This window comes from Trichoplusia ni, unplaced genomic scaffold, assembly GCF_003590095.1.
Source record: "Trichoplusia ni isolate ovarian cell line Hi5 unplaced genomic scaffold, tn1 tig00000696, whole genome shotgun sequence".
Taxonomy (NCBI): Eukaryota; Metazoa; Arthropoda; class Insecta; order Lepidoptera; family Noctuidae; genus Trichoplusia; species Trichoplusia ni.
In genome coordinates, this window is record NW_020800053.1 from 1 (window position 1) to 27667 (window position 27667).

Genomic DNA, 27667 nt, shown 5'->3' on the forward strand with positions numbered 1-27667 from the left:
CGGCCCTTGTACAACTTCAAAAGCCCTGGAATTGCTATGGCCATGTACAACACCGACGAGTCCATTCGCGCGTTCGCTCACTCCAGTTTCCAGGTTCGTATTACTTAATTTCATTACTTTTATTAACTTGCATGTGTTTTTGAATTTGGTAATAAGCGAAAATACACGGATCAGGGTTTTAGCATTTTCATCATCAATCCTGCTTACTATATATGTATACTATGGAAGCAATAAAGTATTGAGTATCGCTTCTTCATCTTGCCATGAAGGAGAGCCTGCTATTTTTACAACAATAATAATAAAATAACAGTTCATTTCGAGCAGTTTTTTATTGATCCGCTTAACCCGGACCCAAAGAGGCTTATCATAGTTTTTGACGCGTGTATTTTATAACGATATCGCTCTGTTTATAAAACAATAACTTTAATTTAAGAAAAATATATTTGTAAACGATATGACGCACGAGCTGATGAGTTTAATTGTTCGGTCGCCGCGACCTTGCTTCAATGAATCTCATTGCGAACATATCGGACCTGTTTAGATATATGCATTTCAGTCATAAATATGCATGTTCATTAAATGTGTGTATTGTATTTAATCAGGTGGCATTGCAGAAGAAATGGCCTTTATATTTGTCTACTAAGAACACAATTTTGAAGCGTTATGATGGTCGTTTCAAGGATATTTTCGAAGAAATTTATCAGAGGTAAGAATAAATATAATTTAAAGTTTAATTCCGTTGAACTCATAATACGTATATCATAATTAATGTGATCCTATCTTAAAAATTGTATTTGTTTTTGTCATTAGTGATTATAAGAAGCAATTCGAAGATGCAAAGATATGGTATGAGCACCGGTTGATCGACGACATGGTTGCGCAGGCCATCAAGGGCTCGGGCGGGTTCGTGTGGGCGTGTAAGAACTACGATGGTGACGTCCAGTCGGACGTGGTAGCACAGGTTTGTAAAAAAATATTTTCATTAATCATTATGACTGTCAATCTAAGCGTCGTAATTTTCGTACCGAATGTTAACGTTTTATAGACTATCTGCGAGCAACTACTGTTGATAAGCGATGCGCACACCCACGAATGGCCAAATTCATTATGTTATAGCTGGTTATACTCATAGCTGCGATTTTTGAATAATTGTTTCACGAAATTCGAAATGGTTACAAAATTAATAAATAAGTGGAGCAGTGTTAGCGAGGCCTAATGAAATAGTTTTCCGATGAAAAATATATATGAAAAGAACTATAAAGCAATTGACCTATATACCTTGTATACAGATAACGAGTACAATAAAACTAATAAACATTATGTGTGTTTGACCCGTTTGTCTGTTCCCGATAAACGTGAATTCATTTGCGAACGATAGCTTTGCTCTAAATAATCATAGAGAATTTGTTGTCATTGTATGTTATTTATTAGAATTGTTAAAAACTTTTATATATTGATAAGATAATAATTGCAGTATATGTTAGTTGTTTGTAGGTCTATCGGTTTATTACCTAAAAATAAAAGTTCGTAAATGATAATTTATCAATTTTGAACTAAGCAGCTATTAAGAACAGATATGGCTGATGGTTGTGGGCGCGTCGCATAGCTAACTCGGCTTATCGGCAAGCCATGCCACTGCATTGATAATGTTGCTAAATCAGTTTTTGTCAGAAGCAGAGATATTATTTTTAAATTTAACAACTTATACATATAGTCGGCGCAATATCTCATAGGCGCATTTTGGAACTTTATTATACGATTCTTCTTTACATAAAACTCAGTTGCTTCACAAAAAGCTTTCGAAACTTTTAACTTGTAAAAAGCATTCAGAAGAACGTCGTCTAATATGTCGATCGCTTCGAAATAGGTTGTTTAATAACACTATGTTATCCAGGGCTACGGTTCGTTGGGCATGATGACATCAGTTCTGATGTGTCCGGACGGTCGCACGGTGGAGTCCGAGGCTGCTCACGGCACGGTGACCCGCCACTACCGCATGCACCAGCAGGGCAAGCCCACCTCCACCAACCCTGTGGCCTCTATCTACGCCTGGACCAGGGGCCTCATACACCGTGCCAAGCTCGATGACACTCCTGAACTCGAGAAGTTCGCACTGGCACTTGAAGATGTAAGAATTTTTTTTATAACTTTGAAATGGAATGGAATGAAATCATTTATTCTGCAAATAGGATATTTTATCACTTTTACATGTCTTTTTTGAGAACGTTGAAATAGAAAGTGGAGTCGTTGAAATTATAGACAATTGATTAAATATTGAAAAGAGAACACCGCAATATTTAGGTTATGTTTAGCGTCGGAGACGCCAACCTACGTAGCTTGGACAAAGCCAAGGACAAATAATTATTATTTTATATAACGAATCGTACTTTATTTGATTAGGTACTTAAAAACAGGTTCAAATCTTGTTCATATCTTGGTGTGTTTTTTGTAGTAATACTTGTTAATAATAAACACGACGAAATAATAATAATAAAAAAAAAACAATTAACATTACCAAATCAATTATACCACTGAAATAAATCAGTCGTTTATTTTGTTTATATGTAACTATAGAGACACCAAGTAACATATCGATTCTCTATATAATAAGATTCTTTGTTAAACGATGTAGTCTTTTTGGTTGCGGCAAATAATATAAAAAGTTAAAATAAACTATTCAGTTTGAATGAGTGATATTGTCCATTATGTTCTTTGAATGTGATTATATAAGAAAAAGAAATTCACCTTCAAAACGATTCGTAAATATTATGATAGTAGATAAGATTTTTGCCAACTCAAATAATCTAAGATCTCTAAGAAAACATGCTTATCAAATAGAATGCAGTAAGTAAATCAGTTTCGAGGCTCCACCCTTTCTAATAATATGATAACTGCAGTTGTATGCACGTCATAAATAGGCTAATTAATATTATCGAAGTAGGTAATTTCTGGCTCTTAAATCTAATTTAGATAAGGTTGATAAAGTCTATTGATAAAAAAAGCCATCGAGTTTTCGATTTTGTTAAGTAAGTCACGTAGCCTCCAAAATCGTCGGGCTCGTTAATGCCAGTCGCTCGGTCCCGGGTGAAGCCGTATAACAAGTAGATCTTGTTTTTGAACTGGGTCGATGACTCCTGATGTACGACTCCTGCCTTTATAATTATGTTAAAGCTTCGATATTTCATGTGTCGAGAGTTGATCACAGCAACTTTTGTATTGTTTAAAATATTATACCCGCACATGAACAGTGAAGTATTTAGTTTTTGCCATTAAGATTTGTCATTAAGATATTCTAAATCTAGTAAATTAACTAGATTTTTTTGCTGATCTGCAAATAATTTATGGTACAATTTGTGTTGACGATACGTTTCATCGTCTGCATAATAAGTATTTAATTGCAAAAAAACTTCTTTAAATAAGCAAGTAATCGAATAGATATCGAATTATATATTTAAAGCAGACCTGTAAAGAATTGACTGACTTTTAGAACAAGTTACCAATTATTTATTCTTATTTGGGAAATAATTTTTTAGGTTGATTATCCTTGAGTTTCGTTAACACGTTTTTTTTTATTACAGGCTTGTGTTGAATGCATCGATAGCGGTAAAATGACGAAAGACTTGTGATTGTATCCACGGACTGAAGAATACTAAAGAAGGCATGTACTTACATACCGAAGACTTCCTCCTAGCTATTGCTGACCAACTCGAGCGCAAGTTGTCTTCCAAGTAAACGTATTTAAGTATCAATCAGTGGTGAAACGACCTTGAGTCTTTGTCTTAACGTTTCTATTATTACTGATCAATGAAGATCTAGACTAGATAGGAAATTTATACCTTTCAGTTGATCTACATATATTTTTAAGTAATCCAATTTTATCGTACATTGCAAAGTGTTTTGAATCTGAACAAATGTGGGACAGTTATGCAATTTTGTTTTTAATAAATATATGGAAAGAGTAATTAACAAATATGTGAGTGAAAACAAGATTAAGATTGATTGTTTTTATAACGTAAAACAGCGGTTTTAATGTAGGTAATTAACAGAAGTATTTCAGAGTTAAAATGTGGTGCTGGTTGTTCATGGAGGTTTTTAAGGACATTTAGATGTAAAATTAGGTATTTTGGATTTATTTGCATTTTCAATTGTTTTGTTGAAATTGGATCGATCGGATGGCCGAGTCATGCATGCAATGTTCCTATTAACAAACAATAATGAATACAGACCTGATTTTGAGAAATATAATGAGCGCACAAGTATTAGATATGATTAAGAATTTGTATTTTTTATTAATAGGTGCATTCATGTGAAACAGTGAGACTGATAAACGGCCATAATGGGAATTGCGTATTAAATTTTAATAATACTCTTTTAATAAAGTAGCAGCCTTTTGTTAGAAGGATCACCATTAATTTGCGATGTCAATAATGGTACCAACAAGGAGTTAACATTGTATGAAGTTTTATTATCCCAGTAAATATATTTGTAGACATTATACATTTGTTAAGGTAACTTTATATATGTGAATATTTTTGTAACTGCATGAGATTTATGGAGAGATATATGTATACGCTTAAGCTCATCACAATCAAAATCAATATGTATTTTATTAATAAAATCATTTATTTCAAACTGCTTTTTTATTGAATGCTTTTGCCTAACTTACTTAAGTAAAAAAAGAATGTTGTGTACTGGAAATTGGAATGACTTAAAAACTTGCCAAAAATACATTCCTTTGTTAAACATTTTGACAACAATTAGATCATATTAGATTTATTTGTAATTCTTATCTAGGATATTAATCTCAGATCATTATCTTTCACAACATTGTATTTGACAAGCTTTACATATTTTTTTAACAGTTTTCTCCAGTAACATTTGACATCTTTGTCAGTGAGATGTTCCCAAATATGTTGGTAGCCTCTATCCGCGATTTCTTTAGCTATCGCGTCATTATTCTTAAAAAAGATAATTAAATCCTTTATCTCTTCTTGCGTGGCTTTTGTGCTGATAGGAATGTAATGTACCCATGGTTTCAATGATGGGTAGAAGAATTCAAGCCATTGATCACCAACATGGAATACTAATGATTTGCATAGAAACAAATGCTTAAATCTAAAGCTAGCAGCTACTCCTCTATAGTTGAAAAGGTATTTGTACTTGCAATGGTCTTCAAATGATACCTCAGAAGCTGCTGGTGCATATAGAGTATCCTAAAAACAAAAGACATAATTATGTATTCACAGCTACCACACAACATATTGACTGGGAATAAGTAAACATACCAGATCAGACTTCCAGGCCTGATTCTTTGTGTACTGAGCGTCAACAAGATCAGGTTCAGATCTAGAGAGCAAGATTAAAGCATCCCGTTCTTCACTTGTCCTCGACCCTCTAAAGAATCCCTTATTCTCTTTCTCTCCCCAAGGCCATCTGTAAATGAAATCTATTTAATATCTGCTAATGATATTAATTAAAGGAATCAAGATAAGTAATTGACACTGACTTTTCAGAAGATTCTGTAATTGAGATTCTGTGTATATCCCATCGGCCAATGCCAGTAGGGGTATAATGAGATAGCTGGGCCTCCTTCCCAGAAACTCCAGGCAGGATACATGATATCATAATAATCTTTAGTCTGTAACATATTTTTGAAAGATTAGTAATTATTTTAAGCTTTAAATATTCATTACTTATTTGTTAGTAATAATCAAAATTATTATTGTGATTGATTCGACAAACCTTACTAAAAGAAAATACTGGTGCTTTAGGATGCCCCCAAGCTTGGTTTACTTGAGGCCAGTCTCTTGTATTCAGTGCTATTTCTAAATTTGGCATTTTCGATGCCAGTGCTGTCAAGTAATGTTCAACTCCAGCACATCTTGCTGGGAAAATGACATTCTTTCTCCCTGTACAGTTTGCCATTAATTATCTGAAAGAAACAAGCAATGATTTCAGACCACAGTGTAATGATGTAAAAGCATTAGATGGAGAATGAGAGCAGAACAGTTGTATTTCATTTTCATAAAATTATACCATTGTTACCTGATACTTTGTTGCCTTTGCGCGAGCAGTGTTAAATAGTTCTTTAGTTATACCAGTGGCAAATGGGGCCAAGTCTTGGTCAATTACTGACTTATGACAGCTACAATTAGCGCTTTTACAGGGCACATACTGTTGTGCAGCTAAATTAATACTTTCTTTGATTTTGATGACACTTCGTTTGCTTCTGAAAATGAAATAAGTCATTTGTATAAATGAAAAATTAGCAAACTAAGAATCATATTAATATAGAATACGTCTCGTTTAATACAGAAATTGATAAGTAAAAGATGATGTGAAAAATAACGGTAACCTTTACTGTATTTGTTGTGTTTTTTGAGAGCAAACTTCTTCATCTTTGTTACAAGAGTCTTTGTTTGAGTCAGAAGTTACTGAAACGACTATACACACTAGTGTAAACAAGTACCTATTCATATTCACTAAATCTAATGAGATACGTGTAATGGTAAATAATATTATTAATACTTAAACATCAGTTTTATCAAAGTACTGACATAACCTTAAACAGTAAACAAAACAAAATTCAAACAGTGGTGAGTGGTTGACAGTCTTGACAGCTGACAGCATATTTGTTATCTGTGTACAAGTCTCATACAAGCATACAAGTCTAGATTTTAGTGAGGAGCATTCTTTTTTCCGGTTTTCAAGTTTGATATAATCGTTATACAGTTGACCGGGACATAATAATACTTAAACAGGGGATTAAAGCAATTTAATCTATAAATTGCGTTGTTTGTCAGGGAAATGCCCACTTGCTAAAAACCGACGAGTGATTGATGGCAGACTTTCATTTAATGTTATTCAGAATTCTGGGATTCCCCGGATGCAGTTAATGATCAGTGCAAATTGGTTCGGCTCTCTGGTTTAAAATTATTGCACTGAACCACGACCTGATCATACTTAGCTGTGTGGTACTCATGCATTTAGTTAAATGTTTATAAGTCGCAATGTTGTTGTCAAATATAACAATTAATAATTAAAAAAAAAACAAGTAAATCATATCAGACAAAAACACAGTGTGGGGTGTGGATTGAATTTATTAATTAGTACAGACATAAAGACAGAGTAACAAATGCTTAAATCCATTTTAATTAGTAAAAAAATAATAATTAAGAAAACCTTCTCAGAACTTGGAATTGAATGCAAAATAGAAATTGCAAAGTAAATGAAGTTTAAGACAGGAATAGAATGGAAATATGTAAATAGAATATAATTTTATGAGATCTTAATAATTAAGGATTTACATGACTTACTACAATAACATTGAACAGGTCTACGAGTATCTAATTATAATAATTGATGGTATAATAATTTTAAACACAAAGATCGAACTACATACTAAAATCAGGTTACATATGATTTGAAGACTGATTCATGTTCCTGAACATATGCCAAGCTGATTTTGATCGAAAACCTAAATCCTACTATACATTTTTGAAGGATAGTCGTGATTGCGGCTTGGCTTGGTGACAGCTCAGTTCTACTTATCAGTCCGAATCAAATATTTAGTTGAACTCCCTGTCAGGGAATACGGCTGGCGCGACTAGGGTCCAAACGTATAGACCGACGCACAGCCACGACGATGTGATCTTAATCCACATTGATGCGACGTTCTCCTTCGAAAGCTGCGAGCTCGGGCTGTAAAGGAAGTATCAGTGTTTAACAGTAGCTAGGTTAAAGGGAGTGAAACTAGCTATAAAGAGTGTATTTTTGTAAGAGTTAAGTAGTAACTGCACGGTTGAGGTCACCACCAGCATTTTTGTGATTCACGAATGCTTGTCTGGGTGCCTTTGTGCATGTGACTAGAATTTTTGTGAACCCTCTCGCGACACAAGGATTAAATTCCTTAGAGTGGCAGACGTTTATTTAAATAAATAATGATATACTTACTTGTACCAATTTGTGAGTGTCATCATGATGTAAAGCGTAGCAAGCGCAAACACGACGTGGAAGAACGTCCAGGAGTAGGCGACGCCGTCACCCTCGTTGTCGAACACCTTGGCCTCCTCGCCGCGGCCCGCCTCGCCGCCGTCAGCGCCCTCTATGGAATCATACCCTGTGCTCAGTGAGCATACCGACATGCAACATTAAAAATGTTACCACAATATACCACGAATGCAAAGCGTTCATTTGGAAAATAACAACAAGCGACTGAGAAAAATTATGAAGTAAATCTACTGATACTAGAAAAATAATCACTGTGGCCGTAGGTGTGAGGAAAGCAATTTTCATGGACGTATTTAATAGTGAGCTTTACTAACAAATATTAAAAAAAACTATTGCACATTACATCTAGTATTTAGGAAAAGAACTATGAAAAATGAGAAAATAACTAACAAAACTTGTGTAACCAATGTTAATGCAACTATTAAACCTGGCTTCAGCGAAATTGGACTAGGCTTGATTTGGGGTTCTTTGGGAGCTAGACCACAGGAAAGCAAAAAGAAAAGTAAATGACACAAAATAAATATAACAATTTGACTTCAAATAAATGACGTATGCAAATGACTCAATGTTAATAATGAAAGCAAGGTACACAGCTACGGAATGAATAATTTTTGGTATGTTATTGTGATTCCAAAGTATAGTTGGCATGTAAGTAACGCTTATGATACAAGGCCAAGTGCACATTGTGACGTTACCTTCGTTAGCAATGAGCCCTCCTTGCCCTTACACCGCGCCGCCGCCGCGCGTTATGTCCGCAAGGAATGCACAGTATGCGTTAGTGTTTCATAAAAAGTAAAAATAAAACTGTGATAGATATCTTGTGTGTTGAATACACATAGAATTCAATGTTAAATGTATTTTAGGTTTTATTGAATGTGTGTTTAAAATTAAACAGTGAATCGTTTTTGCGTGTAAACATAAGGAAAAAATAAATCCATCGAAAATTCATGGGAAGCAAATCTTTTAAGAAAAACAAATCAATTTGCATGACATAAGGTTGGAAGTCATAAACATGCAAAATTGTGGTCTGAATAGAATAGCAATATGCGACGAAAAGTTAGAATAAAATTATTCTAGCAGTAAGAGGACGCACTGTTAACGATATTGGACATTAAAAACACATTCTTGGCCAGATATAAAAATGCAGTAAGCAGAAAAAAGAAACTTATATTCTTACCATAAGTTTTATTTTTCCTTGATGGTTAACTTGTTGATATATTATGATAAAGGGGTATGATATTAGTCAAGTAAATAGGTATAAAAAGTATATTCACCTCCGTTTCCGTCCTTGGCGAGGATATGGTCCGACATGGTAATCTTGGAGGAGGAGGAGGCAGTTCTGATGCTGGAGTACAACACGCTGCACACCCAAATGACCAGCCCGATGATCGACTGCTTGTCGAAGGACGACTGTTGGGACATTTGCGTAGAAATATTGGTGACCTTGAATATTATGGTTATCGTTTTCTAGCTTGGTGTTGTATCCATCAAAAGGTAATGGGTGCTTTAGTAAAAAGAGGTACATTCAAAATAGGTTGCAAATATACATGGTATTAGTACTACATATTAAAAGCTGTTATATGACTGGGTATAAGAATAAAGTAATTATAAGAGGTGTATAAATAAAATATATCGTGTATTAAGAATATGTAAAAAAAAATTGTTAGGTAACAATACCTAACAATTATTTTTTAATGATTGAAAAAGACAACAGAGACATCCTTATTTACAACAGAGACATACTTATTACTTTTAATAAAATTTCTCCCTTTACATACCCAATATGTATCCTCTTTGGTTTCCTGGTGTAGCATATAAGAGTAATTGTATTTAACAAATAGTGATACATACACATATGGTATATAATATACAATCATTAATAAAATACGTAATATTTCATAACATGACTGTTACATATTATTTTATAAGCATAATACAAAAACGCATACTTTAATATGTTATATGTGTAACTTATAAGACAGTTCAAAAACAGGTCGATATATTAAAATCACATCCAGCACTTTAAAAATGAGACCTATCGGAAAGAGGTTTTAAAGCTACAAACCTCATTAGATCCACCGGTGATGCCGTTACAGGCTTTGTCCGCGTTGGACAGTGCGGACCACGTCAGGTACATGACGTACAGTGAGACCACAGCTGACTGCAGCAGGCCCGAGCGCGGCTGGTGCTCCTGTACCGACGGCAGTATGGATATGCCGCTAGCAAGCACCACCAGGATCAAGTTGAACGAAATGAAGAATTTGGATAGGTCACATCCACTTGACTGTAAAATGAAATAATATTGGCAATTAGTAAATTATCTGAGTGTGTAGAATTTATAATTTCTTTTTACCTGCATGAATATAGACTAAACCGTAAAAAAGACCATTATTTTTTAATCAGGTATTTCAATGACGTCAAATTATATTTTAACTCAAAAATCAGTTTAAGTATGTATGTAGTAGTTAGAGAAACTTACTTTAGTATAGTACACATATAGAAGAACAACGCCAGTGATAGCTAGGGCATAGCACGTTAACATAGCTAACAGGAGCGCCGCGTACCACGTGCGCGACTGCGACTCTTCATAATTAGCTGAAACATATCACAATCACTTAATATGCAATATTTCTTCTTCACAATAGTCATTGTAATTAAATAAGTTTGCAAGTAGCAGGATGCCATCAACAATGATAATTAAAATAGAATAATTATTTCCAATATGTAATGATAATATAATAGACAATACTCAGGTGTAATCAGAACTAATGAACATAACTTATTGCGGCTTGAGGACATGTGCCAGTATCAAAGGTAAAAAAAACCCAGTGATACTTACAAACCCATCGTTCAGCCCAGGAATGGGCAAAGTCAATAATTAATATGAGCTGTATAACTATGAAACCGAAGCCTCCAATCATGCCAAACACCATCCATGTTGATGCAAATTGTCCTTCAGGGATAAAGAAAGCGCCAATTATACCGCCGATTACTAATAGATACTTGATGCCCCAGAAGCTGAAAAAAAACAAAGCATTCATTTAAAACATGTACTGAACATAATATGTAGATGTAAATAGCCTTATCAGTCATATAAGTACTGTCTGATAAAATTACAACAAACATGTTTGTCTATATTTGTTAATATTATATTATTTACCCATTTTGTATGCCAGCTCGAGGATCCTTCGAAGACTTGACGCCGATTGTTATGAGAGCCATCAAAACAAAGAAGAGACATGCTGCAAAACATATTCTGAAAAAAAAAAAACCATGTAGTATTAGTCACACAATTATAAACTGTTGACATATATAATTGGGAAAACCCTAGAATGGGTGCTTTTTTTTTTACGAGGCTTCAGTACACTTAAGGTGACTATGCCAGCCCCATGGGTGCTTTCATTTTAATTACTTCATTTATACATAGTTAGAATAGGTACTTCTAGTTACTAATAGCAAAACAATATTAAATAGTACTTGTGGGTGAAATTAAGTCAGCTTAGTCATTCAATCCATCCATGAAAACTCATGTGGATTCAGTTATTCATATTTCTGCCCAAGGACATAACATATTTATAGAAACTAAGCAATCAATATTTATTAAAGGTCAGACCAGCCAAGTTACAAGTAAGATCAGAAGATTCAGTAATTTTTACCATAATTGAAAGTATAATCAAATTGTTTACTACTACAAAACATATGAGTCATAGTCAAAATATAAGATTAAATACTGATATGTTAAACAGTTTTGAATCTTCATGAAGACTCCGTCATGAAGCAACAAATACTGATTTAGCTACATCTTAAAGTTAAGTTTAATATTGACAAGATAAAGAGGGAAACTTACCGATAAACAGCTAGGTAGCCAACAGCCTGATCACAGTCCACTTTTAAGTCCCCAGGTATATAATGTGTTGAGTTTTTGCAAAATGGTACCTGTTGAAGTCAAATAGTCACATACAGTAATTTTTTAATGAGATTTTTGGTCCTTGTTGGTCTTCATTCATAATAATAAATACATCTTAAGATTAGCTGTTGTCTATTATTTTAAGCTTACCTTTTTCATTTCATCATGTAGTCCAGGAGCTAGTGTGACACAAGCCGCTATCATCACGAGTAGCAGCATGACAGCATACATGAGCCGTGTTGAGGTGGAATTGGCACATGATGGGCATGCTGAACAGCACAGCGAGCATGCCGCGCTCCCGCAGCAGCACGCCAGCTACCGCGCAAAACAACACGGTTTACAAGTTAACATGGTGAAAGTTCTTTGTTTTGAAATTAAGCATATTAAACATCACTACATAACTGTTATATAAATTGTCAGGTGTTATGAGATTGGTTCAATATTCTTCGTAGTCGTCGTACAACAATTATGACTAATGCGTGAAGATAGACACTCAATCACATCAACATACTTTTTAAAGTAGGGTAGACTAATTTATTTAAAAACTGAAATTAATGCAAATGCCTAATCTTAGTTACTATGGGTCTCTTAATTATAAGCAACATGAATACAAGTGAATGAACTAATTAGTGTTGAGAGGCAGCAAGAAAATCGTAATAAAAACATAACTTACCTGAGCTGCTGAACAAAGACCTAGTACTGCACCCATACTTGAGCACCAAATAGACTAATCAATAATGTATTACGTTCCAGACACAATTTTACACGAGTTTTATTTTCCGTAAGGGTTAATCATAAAATCAATAGTTCCTTATTTTAGAGATTACTTGATTGAAACTACCATTATTCACATCAAAGCGATTTGACTCGACTCAACCACAATGTCATAAACATAAATAAATATGTCAAAGTCACTATTGTATTGTCAGCCCAATCGCATTTTCTTGAATGGCAATAATATTTATCGATCCTGGTCTTTAGTGTTGGCTAAAACGAGCTTTTCCGAAAAATCAATTCAGACTGGATTGTTACGGTTCAATAAGATTCGAGTGTACATTATTAGAAATTTCTCAATTCAATCGTAATTAGGGCTTGTTTCATGAGGCCCAGAATAGAGAATTGTGGAAGGTGTTGGGGAATCCTTGGCCCAGCAGTTGGACAGTGGGTGAAAAAAATCGTGCTTAAATAAATAATCTGGCTTTATATTTAATAGTAGTAAGTTTAAAAAAAAAATACACAGAATGTATTGTATACTGCTGTTTTTCTACTTTTATTATAAACGCTTTAAAAATATTCTATACTGTAAGGGATATTATCAAACCAAACCAGTTTCATTTGTTAGAATAGAAAATCTGATTAACATGCTACGAAGTAAAATGAAGTCGTATGTTTTTATTTACTGAAGATTTTTTATGTACAATCAACAAAATTATGTACTGTATGTAGGTACACTATGGAGACCGCGTCATTTTAATTTATAATATATATCTTATGTACCAAAAAAAAGAAGATATAAGCCTTCGGGAATATTTGCGCACCTCCATAGAATACACTTTCCTTCGCGATGTCTGGTGTAGAGATTTTCCAAATTGTTACCTTATAAATTATGGATGATTTAAAAGTATAAAAATATATACATACGCCAGTATAAAATTTTTATTTTATTTTTACATAGTTTTTTTGCTATCTTTGCATGACGCTTGATTTCCGACCGTTTTATGTACGTATTCTCTTGGGTTAAACTTCAAAGAAACCATTCGAATCCGGTCAATGAACTGGATTTTAAACACGACGACTCTGTCTTCTATCTCCCAACAGAGGGCGCTTATAAAATGTTGGCTTTCAACTCGTTTGTATTCGTGTTCAAATAACTAACGGTAGTCATTCCTTACTGGGGATTGGTAGGATCAGAAAAATAATGCCACTGTGATTCTAATAATTGAAATATATTTTTTCAAGACACACAAAATTCATACTAAACTTATTGAGGTATAATATTCAGGCAAATAGTCTACTTGAAGTAGCACATAATAAAATAATAACATTTTTTCATATATATTTCATTAAACTGTATAACATCCATTTTGTTGAGTAGGAAGGTATGTATATAGGTAGGTACAATACTTCACAGTCAAATTTAGTTCGCTATGAAATGCATTATTATACATTATAGATAGAGAGCTCAAAGTGCGTTATAATAAGGCTGTTCAGTTTTGTGATGTACATATTTAATTTACCAATTATTTTTTATTCAAATTCACATTTAATGAATATTTTTAACACATTAACAAAACGCTTCCTTAAATTGTAATATCTATCATCATAAAATCAATTTGGAACACATTCTGGACCTCCATATTAGATACGATATAAAATAACTTTATCTAATCTACGACGTTCTCAGTAAAATATAACATACTCTGCTCACATTCAACATCATAGTTATAAATAATAATTTAGAAAATAATAAATAAAATTATTAATATCACAGTAGAGTAACTGCCAGCTAGTTTCTACTAATTCGTTGATGATTTGAAAAGAAACTATAGAAACCAAGTTGTAGGCACAGGCAGTCAAAGTAAGTTGAACACGTCGGAATACTAGAAACTGTAGCTGACTGCTGACAGTGTCGGTAAAAACTGCTGTGATATTGACAACTAAATATGAAAATATATCTATCGAGAGATAATCAACACCTTTGATCATTTTGCAGCCTTAAAACTACTGGTAACCATTAATAACGACGCATCGATGCATCCCCCGGCTCTTAACAACAAACTAGACGTAAGTCTACACCATTTCTGGACCTTTACATGTAAGTAATATTGATATACATTTGATACATACTGGCTTAACAATTGTGTAAGTTACTTAGGTAGAGCGTGATAACGCAGTGTGTCAGACATGACGCGCACCGCTCGTGTTCATGTACAGGGCGTTCAACTACGTTTGTTGCAAATTGGAATGTACCAATTAGTGATAAACTAACACAAACTCTGCTTAACATCAGACCAAGTGATTAATATAATTTGTAACTGTTAAAACTACTCCGTTATTGTTGAGCCACAAGATGCTTTAAAACTTTGAGAATCACTCTGGTGTCACACGAAACATGCAGAAGTAAATTAAAGCTAGCATTTTACTGTTACAAAAATATTAATCACTTATCGGAAATTCTGTTAAACAGATATTTAGAAAGACTGAAATTAGTATTGTTTGGAAAATTCAAAGGATCACAAAATGGATAAAGTGCATGGAGCACTTATTTTTCGAGACTACCAAAACGTAACATATCTTTGAAATGCGCCAATAACAATAAGTACTTGCTTAGCGTGTAACTAGACATCAGGAATGGCGTCAATTCATAAGGTTATTAACTTTACAGTCAAAAGATACAATATTTGCAAGTATTGTATGTTGCAACATTACAGCATGAGTTATTTAAAAATACCGTTATAAACCTGTTTTGTTAAAACCGTGTACTTAAGTATATCTAACATATTTTTATATTTCATCTCAAAGCTTGGTTTGATACTTGTTTAGCTTCAACCTGTGGTTGTTTCATCGTTTCTGTGCACATCATTTTGTAGAAACGCATAGTGACAGTAATACACGATTACACAGTCAATATATAAACATTACCCTCTTTAATAGGCATTTCTCCAGTGTTCGCGTTAGCACATAGTTATGTAAATTCTACAATGATCTTATGCGTATTCACATTGTTCACTATCTATACGTGTGCTGTTTTACTGAACTTTCAGTTTTGTTTCTAGTACATTGTCCGACAAAAAAATCAGCTGTTTCATCGTTAACCTTTTAAAAATCACGTTTGGATCAGCTTTTATTAAGATCGAGACTTTTAAAGATGCAGTATTTTATGCAAATCCTATTTACATATGTAGCAGATGTTCTCTTTTTGCAAGATTTTTTAATTCACGATAAATATTGTCGGACACGTTAGAAAGATATTATATTCCATGCAAAATGTTCTTAACACGGTACCTACTTATAGACAGGAGACATATTTTCATAAACTATAATTGCCCACATAATAATAAAATCAACTTCATTGGAATAGCAAAATACATATAATGGGTAGGTATTACACATTTATATTAAATAAGTAATAGACAATAATAAAAACATACGCAATTAGGTGTAAACAATTTACAATATCAATGTATGATAAACAATAGTGACGTAAATCTATAATATACTATATATGTTAATATGTGTAGAGAAAAATATATGCTAGTTACATAGGTACCTATAAACTTCAACTGAAATTATTTTACAACACAACTATATAGATAGGTAGGTACTAAACATATCAAAAGTGTTAAGTGATCTAAATTCACTATATATTTATTAGAATAACGTTTATACACATATTTAAGTAAATATCAACCACTCCGTATTGCTGTGGTAGTCTTTATTATTAGGTAGATATAATTCAACGACAGATTCGACGGGACATAATACCGATCTTTCGATATTTCCATTGACAGTGTACTCCGGTTTTCATCTTATCTACTACCTATTTTGTGAATTTACATATTTACATAAGTGGTTAGTGTACTACCAAATATTGCAAAAAATAATAATAATGAGGGTCAAGTTTAATTGATGTAAGTAGGTACCTATCCGGAGTAGATAAAGTAATTCAGAAACCGGGATATATATTCTAAGATATGTGGCCTTACACAGCTTTGATCATTATTTTGTGGGACAATGCTGTGGCAGGACTCGTCGAAATATTCAACATATCTAAAATTATTGATACGTATTCAAGAACTCGCAAAACAATTTAACTATTTACTGAGTATCAATCAATACGAGATAACGTATGACTGTCATAACTTAGAGCTTGAGAAGCGCTTCTGTTCGCTAAATTCCTTTGACGAACCGCGCTTTCAAACTTTTAACAACGTAAGCACAGTAAGTATTTTCCAAAGAAACATGTGAACTTTGAATTAACACAAATATCTTAAAAACTGTTTCAATTATGCTTTTTTTGTACTGATATGTAATTTCTTGTTTAGTATTATGACTTTGGTGTTGAGTGCATACAAAATTGAGCAAAAATTTTGGCTAAATAAATTAGTAAATTACGTAAAAATATTTACAAACCACTTATACATTAAAAAATAATCTGTCTTTATTTAAAATAATAAAATCTATGATCTACTATAATTTATATAAAATAAGAAATGTTCTATGCAATATGTGTCTAAATGTAATCCTAGTAGCTTCGAAAATAAATTGAGATCGGCATCGTATTTATGCATTTATATGAATTAGCGTGCCATTGCGGCGTTCTGTGGACTTTATCAATGAAATTTCAATATCTAGATCACTCTTGTGTACAGCCTATGTGTATGTACTTGAATCACACACTTCTATGAACTAACCCTGGTACATTCAAAGTATTGTGTTATACATTCTGGTTTAAGTGCCTCGCACTTGAAATCAGGTAACATTAAATTCGTACAAAAATATTCGTCAGTTACAAGCTTCGGGCCATGTTACAAGAAGATAGCAACAAGAAAATATAACTAGCAAAGAATACGCTGATGTGATCGATTGTTGCAGCAAAAGTAAAAAATTATGAAATTATTTACAAATATTCACTGCTGTGAAATAACAAATATTAACTAAATATACGTAATACGTTATATTGTACCTATTATTATTAAATACTATTATTATGACTTGAACTTAAAATACAACTATGAGCTATATTTTATACCTAAGCTGCAGTTATATCCTAGTTCCTTACAATATGGCAGTTGTCAAATCGCTAGCTGAGTTGTTGCTTACGACTACAGTGATCTTTTGGTTTAGAAAGCTCGGAGTTTCATTGCGTCGAGCGTTATTATTTTTGCTATGTATGACAACTTCATGATGCTTTATCACAACCAATATTGCAATGAAAATATATATTTGGTAAGATTTGCAGGTACATCACGTAAAATAATATAATGAAAGCACTATAGCCAAATATTAGTAATTGAAAACAAGCACCTGTAGTATATATGTTGAATTTTGGCAAGATAATTGAATTTTATTAATGATTATATGGAATGTGGTACCTACATTCGCTTGCAAAGTCTAGCGATACTTAAAGCGTACGGCCCAATTTGTTTTGCATTTTATTTGTTGGGTCGTTTGCTACAAAAGTAATAGGCACATGCAACACGAACAAGATTTGAATCTAGTCTCCGTTACACCAGTCGGATATCCGGATAATATCAGATCTAAAATAGATTAAATGTACCTAATTTCGAATTGATGAGATTAAAACGATATACTTATTTAACGTCTTACGTATAACGATACATTAGATAGCTTTGATATCATTATTCGTTCGTTCTCTTATGATTTGTTGTTTATAATTAAAGAGGCACAGAACCTGGCACACTGTTTTATGAAATGTGCGTTATTTGTATCAGCACCGACATAATTAGACGAGTTATCGCTTAGTGCACCGCGCACTACCCAAACACAACACCATGAACACATCACTTGTATAATAGTCTAATATTGATTTCACAGTGATTGTATTATTTACGATTGGCACATTTAAATAGGTATAACATAGGTACCTACAGTTCTATCACCAGGAGTATTACAAACTTGTTACTGTCTTCTTTCTATAAAACATATTTTGTGATTTGATAATACTTATAACAACATTTATACCAACAACGAGCCTTGGTAACCATCGAATCAAAACCTATCGCGCGTGATGTATGCTGGAGAGAAAACAAACTTAACGCGGTTCTCGTAATTAATTACAGTGCCTAATTAATATCTACATTATATAAACTCTTTATTACGTAGCCGTACAAAAGTTTTCGATTTAAACGATCACAATAAGTAACAATAATAATATTTCTATAATTATACTTTTATGTACACATCCAAACATTGCTTTCATTTTAAATAGTAAGATACACAATAATATCTTTTATATATTTCACTATATAATATTCATTATTTACAAATTTAATCAGTAATACTTAAAAGTAATATTGCAGCTCGCCAATCGCCTCCCTTCGTGAATCTCTTCCCGTCTCTCAACGCTCTTGCTTCCTCATTCCTGTCCTCTGTACGTACGTGTAGATAGATATTTTAAATCATATTTATTTTACATGGTTCCTTAATGATAACTGAACTTTTGTTAATATATGTATAAGTAACTCTCATCTCAATTACTTCCGACGAAGTAGACGTTAGGCCTCGCTATGTTGGCATAGCGTCGTGAACGGTGTTCGCAGTTTGTGCTGGTGCAGTGTGTCCCCACACGGCGCGTACAGTGTGATGTTACCTCCGACTGTCTCCGACCGGCTCCCGCGCGCGGCTCGCCGCCTCCCGCCGTCTCCCGCCGCGACCAACTCCTGAGTATTGTCTCCTTGTTCTAGTAGGACCATCTTTGTATACAACACAGATATGTTCATAAAAATTTAAGTCTAAACATGTTTGTAGTCTTTTCGTCGAATCTGAGATAACTTACGAAGCTAATTCATATATTATAATTTATAATTCATTATTATCTAATAAGTCAGTCAATATACATATATTTAGTGATTAATATCACTGAAGTATTTTCGACTGGAATAACTGTGTACAGTCGAATATTCAGAGCATACATTTACATACTCAATATGATATAGAAACGGTGTGAAAACATTTTCCTTTTACTGGTCAACAAACAATCGATGTAGCACATTCGAAAATGTGGACGGAATTGGACTGACTTTCAGATGTTGGCGGCGTGTCTCTGATATAATTTAATTGTTTTGGTACTCAAGTACTAGATGATTGGGGATACTGTCCTAGGCGGTTTTAGCGACTAGTATGTTTCACACGAAGAAATTCGTAGCTAAAACCAAAGGCGCGACGGTGGTTTGGTGTTTACGTAATATTATTTACAAAACCTATAAGTGTCAGTAGGGAGTATTTCAAAAAATGTTTTCACACAGTCGATGTCAGTCTAACCTTACAACTACTTAACACTAATATTCACAGTCTCCGCCCGAGAGCGACACACGATTTTGCATTCCACATGCACGTCACAGTTAAGGCGAATCTACTGCGCTACAAAAATACGTGGGCAATGTCCATTATGCAGTCAAAATACGAGCCACATATAAAGAGCAAAAAATATGTCTCCTTTAATTTTTATATCCAATATATGTAAATTTAATCCGTCTCTTCTTATATTAAATAATTTTTTATCCATAATATATATTTCCTTACAACTAATTAATCACGACTCCCACACGGAATAGTCCTCGCACACTGCGAACGGTCTGCACAATGTCTCTCCTCAGTATGGGTTCTGAGATTGGTACATCTCTGAGTCTGCATTCATTTGAGTTGCACTGCTCGCGTATACGCGTGCGCGCGTCTCGTTCGCTAATCACCGAAACGCGTGCATGCCTTTTTCCACTTGCACTGGGTGCACCAGAGGTCGCGCTGGTCCATGCCATATACCTTACGACACTTCTTGTTGTCGGAGCGCGGCCGCCGGCCGGGACTGCCCGGGACCCGTTGGCTCCAGATAACCGCATGTGTTTCTAAAAATAAAACATTGCTATTGTAATTATGTCTTTACTGGTCTACATTATTATAAGCGAAATTTATAATTGTCGATAATTTTATGTAAATATCAATGTAAATTAACTTACCGGTGAATGCGAGGTGGACCAGTGATGTGTTACGGGAATGCTGATAGGCCGGGCGGACCCATTCTGCATAGTAGAGAGCAGTCCTTGCCTGAAAATATAAAAATTGTAGAATTAGTTTGATGTAGTAACTAAAATCACGTGTTTTATTAGTAGATGTTGAGAATCACATAATTTGATATATTAGTAGGCTGACCTGAATGAGCCGACGAGCTGTCGCTGGTACTCGGGGTCCTCGTGCGGCGGGCGGCACATGTCGCGGTGGGAGAGCGTGGGCGGCGGCGCCGGGCCGCCACCTCCCGCTCCGTGTAGTAGAACTCCTCCTCATGGTCACTGTCACCCTCTTTCTTTGGCCTGGAACGCGATATATCACAATCAGATACGATGCATACCAAAATTAGACATGAAACACGTCAAGATCGAGAGATCCAAGAATCGATCCCACTCTAAAAATAAAAATGCATGTTCTCCCGGTTTCGGTTAAAGTAAACAATGCATTCTTAGCCGTTCAAAGAATAAAGCAACTACAGCGCGTGATCCACGTCATAAGACGGTATAAATACCGTTAATGTACGTGCCCGGAAAGTGTCGAAGATTGATCATGAGGTAGTTTGTAAAATATATGTATGATCGGTGTTATAAGAGCACAGTAGGGCAGGGTTACGTAAGTGGCTGCGGGCGGCGGCGGGCGACCTTGCGCGCGCGAGCGGGCGCGGGCGCGGGCGGGACTGTTGCTACCAACCTTGTCGCGAAGCCTCGCTGCTTCCGGGGTCACCAAGGGCCGGCCTTTCAGTGTGCTCTAAGTACTTTATGCTAACTACAATGTTGTAAGCATCAAGGTTGAAGGCATGCTCACTTTTTCTGAACACCTATTATTATGGTACTCGATTTTTTATTCCCTCAGTCAACTATTTTTGTTAGGCAACATTTTATTTATTGCGTTGAACCTACGCCTTACATGATATATCGCCACAGTTTTGAGAAAATATATTTTTAAATCAATGTTCTTTAATAGCGTCGCCAGCTTTCGTAGCACTATTTTATTTGCTACGAAAAACTGAAATTCTTTACAATTTGGATGCAAGGCAGTTGTGATAAAGAAATAGCTGTGCACATATTTTACTACTTCATCCATACGTCGCGTCATATTTCAGCCAGTTTTACTCGTGATGCAGTGCTTATTGAACAATGCTTTCTTTATTGATACAGGAAACGAGATGTTTGTTAGCGGCGCACTTAGGCTGTAACCTTGCCAGCTGGCTTGTTGGCGTTGCGCAATTATTATTGCACCTAGCACGTGCATTAGCTACCGCACGTGACCTTTGGACACGTGACTGTTGCATATGTTACCTATTCTAACGTTTATCTAGTAGTTACAGTCTACTGCTAGATTACAGATGCTCAGGCGTAAGATTTCATAATCGTAGTAATCATAAAAATGAATATATGTAGTTAATTATTTTTATTACGTAATTTCAACGCTAGTCTTCAGGTTACACTGATCTAGAATTAAAATATACAAACCCCAAATGTGTATTCCTGATGTGTGCCTCAATCGCTGAACAGGTATTCGTGTGGTAAGTGCATCCTCGCCAGGTGCACACAAAAACTACACTGTTGATCTGTAACAATAATAATACCATTATAAATAAGTGTGTACTTACGTAATAAAGACCGAGGACGTGTAATTAAAAATATAACGGTTGTTACATTAGTTTTATGATTAAAACCGTTGGAATTTGATGAGTAAAATCGAGCGGTGATGTAGCGGAGACGGAAGCAGTTGTAGGCCGTGGCCTTGTGGACGCGCGGCCCTCCTGCATCGCCGGTACTTAGTAGCTAATGTAGCTACACTACGAGAACCGCGGCTTCGACTTATGTATATGAAAATATATTGTGTCTATTGTTTCTTGGTAATACAGCTCTCCTATAGTGACATCATTATAAAATGACTTATTAACTTATTAAAACCTAGGTAAATCTCGGGTATTTTGATTGCTCGGAAGCTCATAATTTTAAAGGATTCTCAGACATGTTATTTTTGATGCCGCAAGTCAGAATACTTAGCTAGGAAGAACTAGCAAAGAGGCAGCCCTAAGTGTTAGCAACCGAGGCAAACGCGCGGGGCCGCGGTTGGCGTGTCTTGCCAAAGTTTCTGCATCGACCTTCTACCCAATGCCACATTATTTCGGCCAACCGAGCTGAGCTACATGCATACATGAGCACATACCGGGTTTACCGGCCTGTTACTAAGCTGCATCTCGCTAAATATAGAACACTGTTCATGCAGATGCAGCTATGTAGTGCGATCCGATTTAGTTTCAGCAAAATGAAGATGTACGAAGACGATTCATCTTTTTGAGTGGGCCGAGTTAGCTTCCCGTGAAACTGCCACGCTTTACTGTCATTCGATATGTATAGCTAATATATGTTGATAAAGATGAACGCATTGTGTATTTTCAGCAAGTTCCGTCAAAGAGATATATTTAGAATAATTTTGAAGGTAGCTCTACCAACCTAATAAACTTGTGTAAGCCGTGGCCTGCCTTTGCACCAGATCTGGCAGGCGAGGCTATATTAAGTGCACTTAAAAGTAGGTTAGGTCACCGGGGAACGAGGTAGAGGGGCGCTTGGATCCGGGGAGTGAGGAGTGGAGGGGGGATAAGGCCGCGAACTGGGTCGAAACACCAGGGCCAAGGGTGGTCTATGAAGGTTGCGCTTCTTTGTCTCATTCGAGGACAATCCAACAAATGCACAATTGCATAAGTGAAATCGTTACGTCATAACATTGAGCGGATGACATTATCTACATTTATTGCCCATGTGATCTGCAGCTTCTAATGATACTCGTGTGGTTTATACCTAACTAAAACTGTAGGTACGGATAGTAAGAGTTCCTATAGATAGTGAGAGACGATGAAAGAGATTGCTCGCATAAGTTGTGTGAATCACTGTAGTGAATGTTCAGGAAAGTATTTTCTGGTTCATTCTATAAACCTAATGAATTCATAGTATGTAGAGTCGTAATATTAAGGATTTTGCCACATGTATAGTGTTATAAATACCTCAAAAAATAATCTAATTGTTATCTAATAAGACAGACCCAGTTCCAAGTCTTGTGACAAATAGAGAAACATTGTAAATTATAACGACTCTACATTGTAAATGTAATCAGATTCTGTAGGTTCCTGATCGTTGGCACAGCAAATAGTTTATTTTAATATTGCTTTACCTTCCCTTGCGGGGCGAGGGGCCGGGGACACCGGGAGGCGGGGGGGGGGTTTGTCGAATGGCGCTGCGCGTGTTTCACTTCAGGAGGGCGCCTCCCTTCCCTACGCTGCACCACTGACCTACTTTCAGCCTTCAATAACGCTGTGCTACTATTTTCGTGAATGTACCTATTCCATCAAACAAAGAACATTGAGCTTATATTGGTATGTTGGAATTGACCCCTCTTAATAAACTTTTGTTACTGTTTGTGACAAATGGACTAATAGAGAGTTATGTTCGTGACGAGTTCTGTGGATATTGTTTTCTGTTCACATATTCTTTTAGGGGATATTTTCCAAGAATAAATGTTATTCATGTAGCCATGTCACCTCAGGATGTCAAGTACATACTTTGAAGTGACCTACTAGGCGTTTGGTTATTAATTCCCTAGAATTATTCGATAAATAATCACGTCACGCAGTAATCTTTCGCGTTATTATCATTAGCCTCTTTCTAGGAACCTAGTCAAACCGTATTTATAAGTTTACCACAAATGTATTCTAAGAAATAGTACGAAATGTCGAATATCTGTTATGGCAATAGCTTAACAGATTGAATAAATACAGATATTTTTTAGCTAAGTTATAAGATAATCAACCAAATTTTACGTTTTTAGTGATGTCACAAAATAATTGCAATCTAATACATATCTTCACTATGTAGAGTCGAGTAAGTTCTAGTCGTTTATAATAGAAAGTATGTAAAACGTATGTTGAGAATAACCCTATAGTGTCTATGTGTGTCGTCGGTACGGTTACACGTGCCGTCCGGCTTGTATGTGTGCAATGCAGTAGTCGATGCCAGTGTGCACCTATATCTGTGTGCATAGTACTTTGTTACAGCCAGTAAACATCATAAACTAAGCCTGACTCACCCGTTTCATCTATACTTTGAATTGAGATGATACTCTTATATGTGACAAGGAATATGCAAAAAAGACAGTTTGTATTAAATGACTCTCCTACTAAACCTGAGTTTTAAGAACTTAACAAACAAAGGATGTTGGGAGTGAGATTTTTTTGTACACAGAAAATAGTCTGTTTCCAAAATAAGAGTTTAAGGTGGTTAATTATAAAGAGTGTTTGTATATCATTCACTAATTAGTCCTTCAATAGTATTGCACCAGTGCAATATGTAATATAATACCTACATTGTATTTACTTTTGGCTCCATTAGATTAACGATTATGACATCATTGATATTCTTAAATTTACTTAACGTAGGTAGCTGTATTTGCCGGTAAGTTTTATATAAGAAAAAAACATTTGAACCGGTTTGCCGTTAGCTAAAAGAAACTACAACCAACCAGCCAAGAAATATTAACCGACTACGTTCTTGTTTTAAGTCTGTAAACAAGTAGCGATTGAATAAAATTATATTTTATGACACCGGAATAGGGTCGAAATTGGAATATTCTATTAGTTGCATATAAAACGTGCCGGCATAAAACGCCGGTTTGTTGTGGCGCTATCTCTTTCCAACGTGAAACGCCGCTAGATGATAATATTGATTTGTTTTCATTGCGTCTCTCTTTTACCCACGAGCGAGTAAGATAAGTCTGTTTCATCGACTTGACCTTCCTTATTTACACTCACACACGCATGATTTCCACAGTGCCAGATAAGTTGTTTTCGCGTCATCTCCTTCTAGCTCTAGAAACGAAGCGAACGAGGAAGACGCCATTTAACGAGATGCGTTGCGTTACTGGCTGCGTTTTGCCGGCCGGTACTGCGGAGCGCAGCACTCGTAGCCCCGCGCCGCGCGCCCGCTGGTTAACATAATGTAGGCCAGCGCAGACAGGCGACAGGGAACCATTTGCGTCGCATTGTCGCTGAATCGTGTCACGGCTCACACAACTCATATTATTTAATTAGCCACTCTGAAAGCTGTCATGCTGCTAGGAATTATCCGAGAAGCTATTCTCTACATACTACTCTAGCTAGAATTCATAAATCTAACTCTAAATATTTTAAGTAGATGACTTGAAAGTCTTCATTAAATAAACCATGTGTCAATGTTGTTATGATTGTGCGTACGTTTCGACCAACTTATTTGGTGCGTGGGAGGAGTGTAGAGGGACGTAGAGCGCGCGAGGGGCGTGGAGGGCAGGGGGAGGGGGTAGAGTTGCCGGCGCGGGGTGGGATTCTCACGTGGCTAGGCTAGCGGCTGTGTTTCAAAACAAGCTTTGTCCACTAGTTGCATGTTTACAAAGAAAAACCTCTCCAAATCATGAAGTTGTTTAAAAAGTAAAATACAAGAACCATTTCCGCTAAGCAATATCCGTAAACTTAACGGTAACGTTTTTTGTCCTTACGTATTAACATCAGAATAGTTTCACTACCTTTGTTTCGGAGTGAGAAATAATTCATTCACAACTATACATTTGTACACTTATTTACTATTGATAAGTAGGTGTATTAAATTCAGGTAGCTTGTATCAAAATATTCATATTATGTATTTAACCAAGGTCACCAGCATTAATTTATTTGCGTACACAATAAACACTTGGTATGAATTCGAATAATGATGTTTTTACAATACTAGTATTTTATAAATATTTATAAATATGTAGGTAGTTTCAAATGTAGCGACAATAGAGTTAGACGTCCACCTTCAGTGACGTATCAAGGCAACAATCTTGTGAAGTTAAAGTGAATGAATAACCTTTGTTATGTAACTTTAGTCACACAAAGAAATTAGAAGAGATGGAGCGATGATGCATGAGCGAGAAAGCGCGAGCGGCGTGCACCCCATGCAGCCAGGGGACGACCAGGAGCAGGGCAGGTCACTGAACTGACAATACTTTACCCCTACGGCTCGAGGAACCGCCAAACGTTACGTTCTGACGTTTGACCCCCGGTGAGCCTAATTTGTAGCTTATTTGATGCTTTCAAATAATTAGAGCTTCCGAAAGAATACAATCAACGACATAGTTAACGTTATCCGTCAGTGGTACATAAAATAGATCAAAAACGATACGGTGAGTTCAAGCTATGCCATTTATGATACAAATAAAATAATCACGAAGATATATAGATTAGTAAAGAAATGTGCTACAGGTGGCGCGGATGCAATGAACTCAGGTCCAAAACATTCCCCTCGGGTGACCCGCGGGCGGCGGGTGCGGGCGGTGCACCCTCATCACTTCATGTTTTTCACTCAACCTACTACGCCGACAGAGCCGACACACACACATCCCAGAATGTGGACAGAACACATGAAAAATGCCTGGTGGCAAGAAACTACGCAGCGTTCGTTCGCCTCATCTCATTGTGAGAAGCGAGCTATGTTCACTATTGTTTGATGCGATTGGTATTTGGATTATCAGATGTCGTTGCATTGTCATTGTTAATTTGATCGGTTTTTTAACAATATAGAAATTTATACGAATTGAATTAAACCTGTGAATCGATCTATTTATCATTTATTGTTTATTAAGTAAGTAAGAGCGGCTTGATACTTTTAGTTGAACAAAAACAAAATCAAGCACGGCGCAGCGCACGTGTTGAGTTAAACGGTCAAAGGTGACAGGCGTCATTTGTCGTGACTGCCGGCTGTGGGGCACTCTGCGTCATCCTAAACTACTACAACAAATAGGTCGCCTTAAAGTGAGAACGACTCTATTGTTTTAATTAATTAGTTCAGAAATCATTTTTCTTGTAAAAATTGTGTCCAGTTTCATTGTTTTATTCAGGTCTATATTTCTTCTATGAGTCATGTATTACAAAGCTTTCGAGTGGTGGTGAAAAAGATGACGAATCAGACGCGTGGGGCAGTCGCCAATCG

General features: G+C 35.6%; 4 protein-coding genes across 6 annotated transcripts; 1 reads left to right on the forward strand and 3 right to left on the reverse strand.

Moving 5' to 3' along the window:
• Window positions 1–6: 6 nt before the first annotated feature.
• Window positions 7–3753, forward strand: LOC113507131 (isocitrate dehydrogenase [NADP], mitochondrial-like; the record flags this gene model as incomplete). The annotated part of the gene is given in 6 exon segments (XM_026889987.1): window positions 7–93; window positions 603–706; window positions 811–961; window positions 1895–2128; window positions 3579–3622; window positions 3624–3753. Coding segments are annotated over 6 exon segments (729 nt in total), but the record flags the coding sequence as incomplete, so codon positions are not given.
• Window positions 3754–4651: 898 nt separating this feature from the next.
• On the reverse strand, window positions 4652–6477 carry LOC113507129 (O-glucosyltransferase rumi homolog). The gene is given in 8 exon segments (XM_026889985.1): window positions 4652–5213; window positions 5286–5433; window positions 5507–5565; window positions 5567–5638; window positions 5743–5892; window positions 5894–5932; window positions 6046–6229; window positions 6470–6477. Coding segments are annotated over 8 exon segments (1083 nt in total). The 3' UTR covers window positions 4652–4790.
• Window positions 6478–7082: 605 nt separating this feature from the next.
• On the reverse strand, window positions 7083–12825 carry LOC113507133 (probable serine incorporator). 3 transcript variants are annotated; one of them, XM_026889988.1, is made up of 11 exons: window positions 12591–12825; window positions 12068–12232; window positions 11858–11946; window positions 11171–11266; window positions 10850–11028; window positions 10490–10605; window positions 10076–10294; window positions 9285–9420; window positions 8706–8732; window positions 7954–8104; window positions 7083–7701 (listed from the first exon to the last, which is right to left on the reverse strand). In XM_026889988.1, exons 1-11 carry the CDS (start codon window positions 12624–12626, stop codon window positions 7569–7571), a joined length of 1347 nt encoding a protein of 448 aa, XP_026745789.1. In that variant the 5' UTR covers window positions 12627–12825; the 3' UTR covers window positions 7083–7568. The 3 variants fall into 3 exon arrangements, with proteins under 3 accessions (XP_026745789.1, XP_026745791.1, XP_026745790.1); XM_026889990.1 differs by lacking the exon at window positions 8706–8732; XM_026889989.1 differs by lacking the exon at window positions 8706–8732 and having other exon boundaries at window positions 7954–8119.
• Window positions 12826–20614: 7789 nt separating this feature from the next.
• LOC113507130 (SLC2A4 regulator-like) lies at window positions 20615–23069 on the reverse strand. Its single transcript, XM_026889986.1, has 3 exons — window positions 22135–23069; window positions 20807–20964; window positions 20615–20701 (listed from the first exon to the last, which is right to left on the reverse strand). The coding sequence occupies exons 1-3, from the start codon at window positions 22251–22253 to the stop codon at window positions 20643–20645; spliced, it is 336 nt and encodes a 111-aa protein (XP_026745787.1). The 5' UTR covers window positions 22254–23069; the 3' UTR covers window positions 20615–20642.
• Between the last annotated feature and the right edge of the window lie 4598 nt (window positions 23070–27667).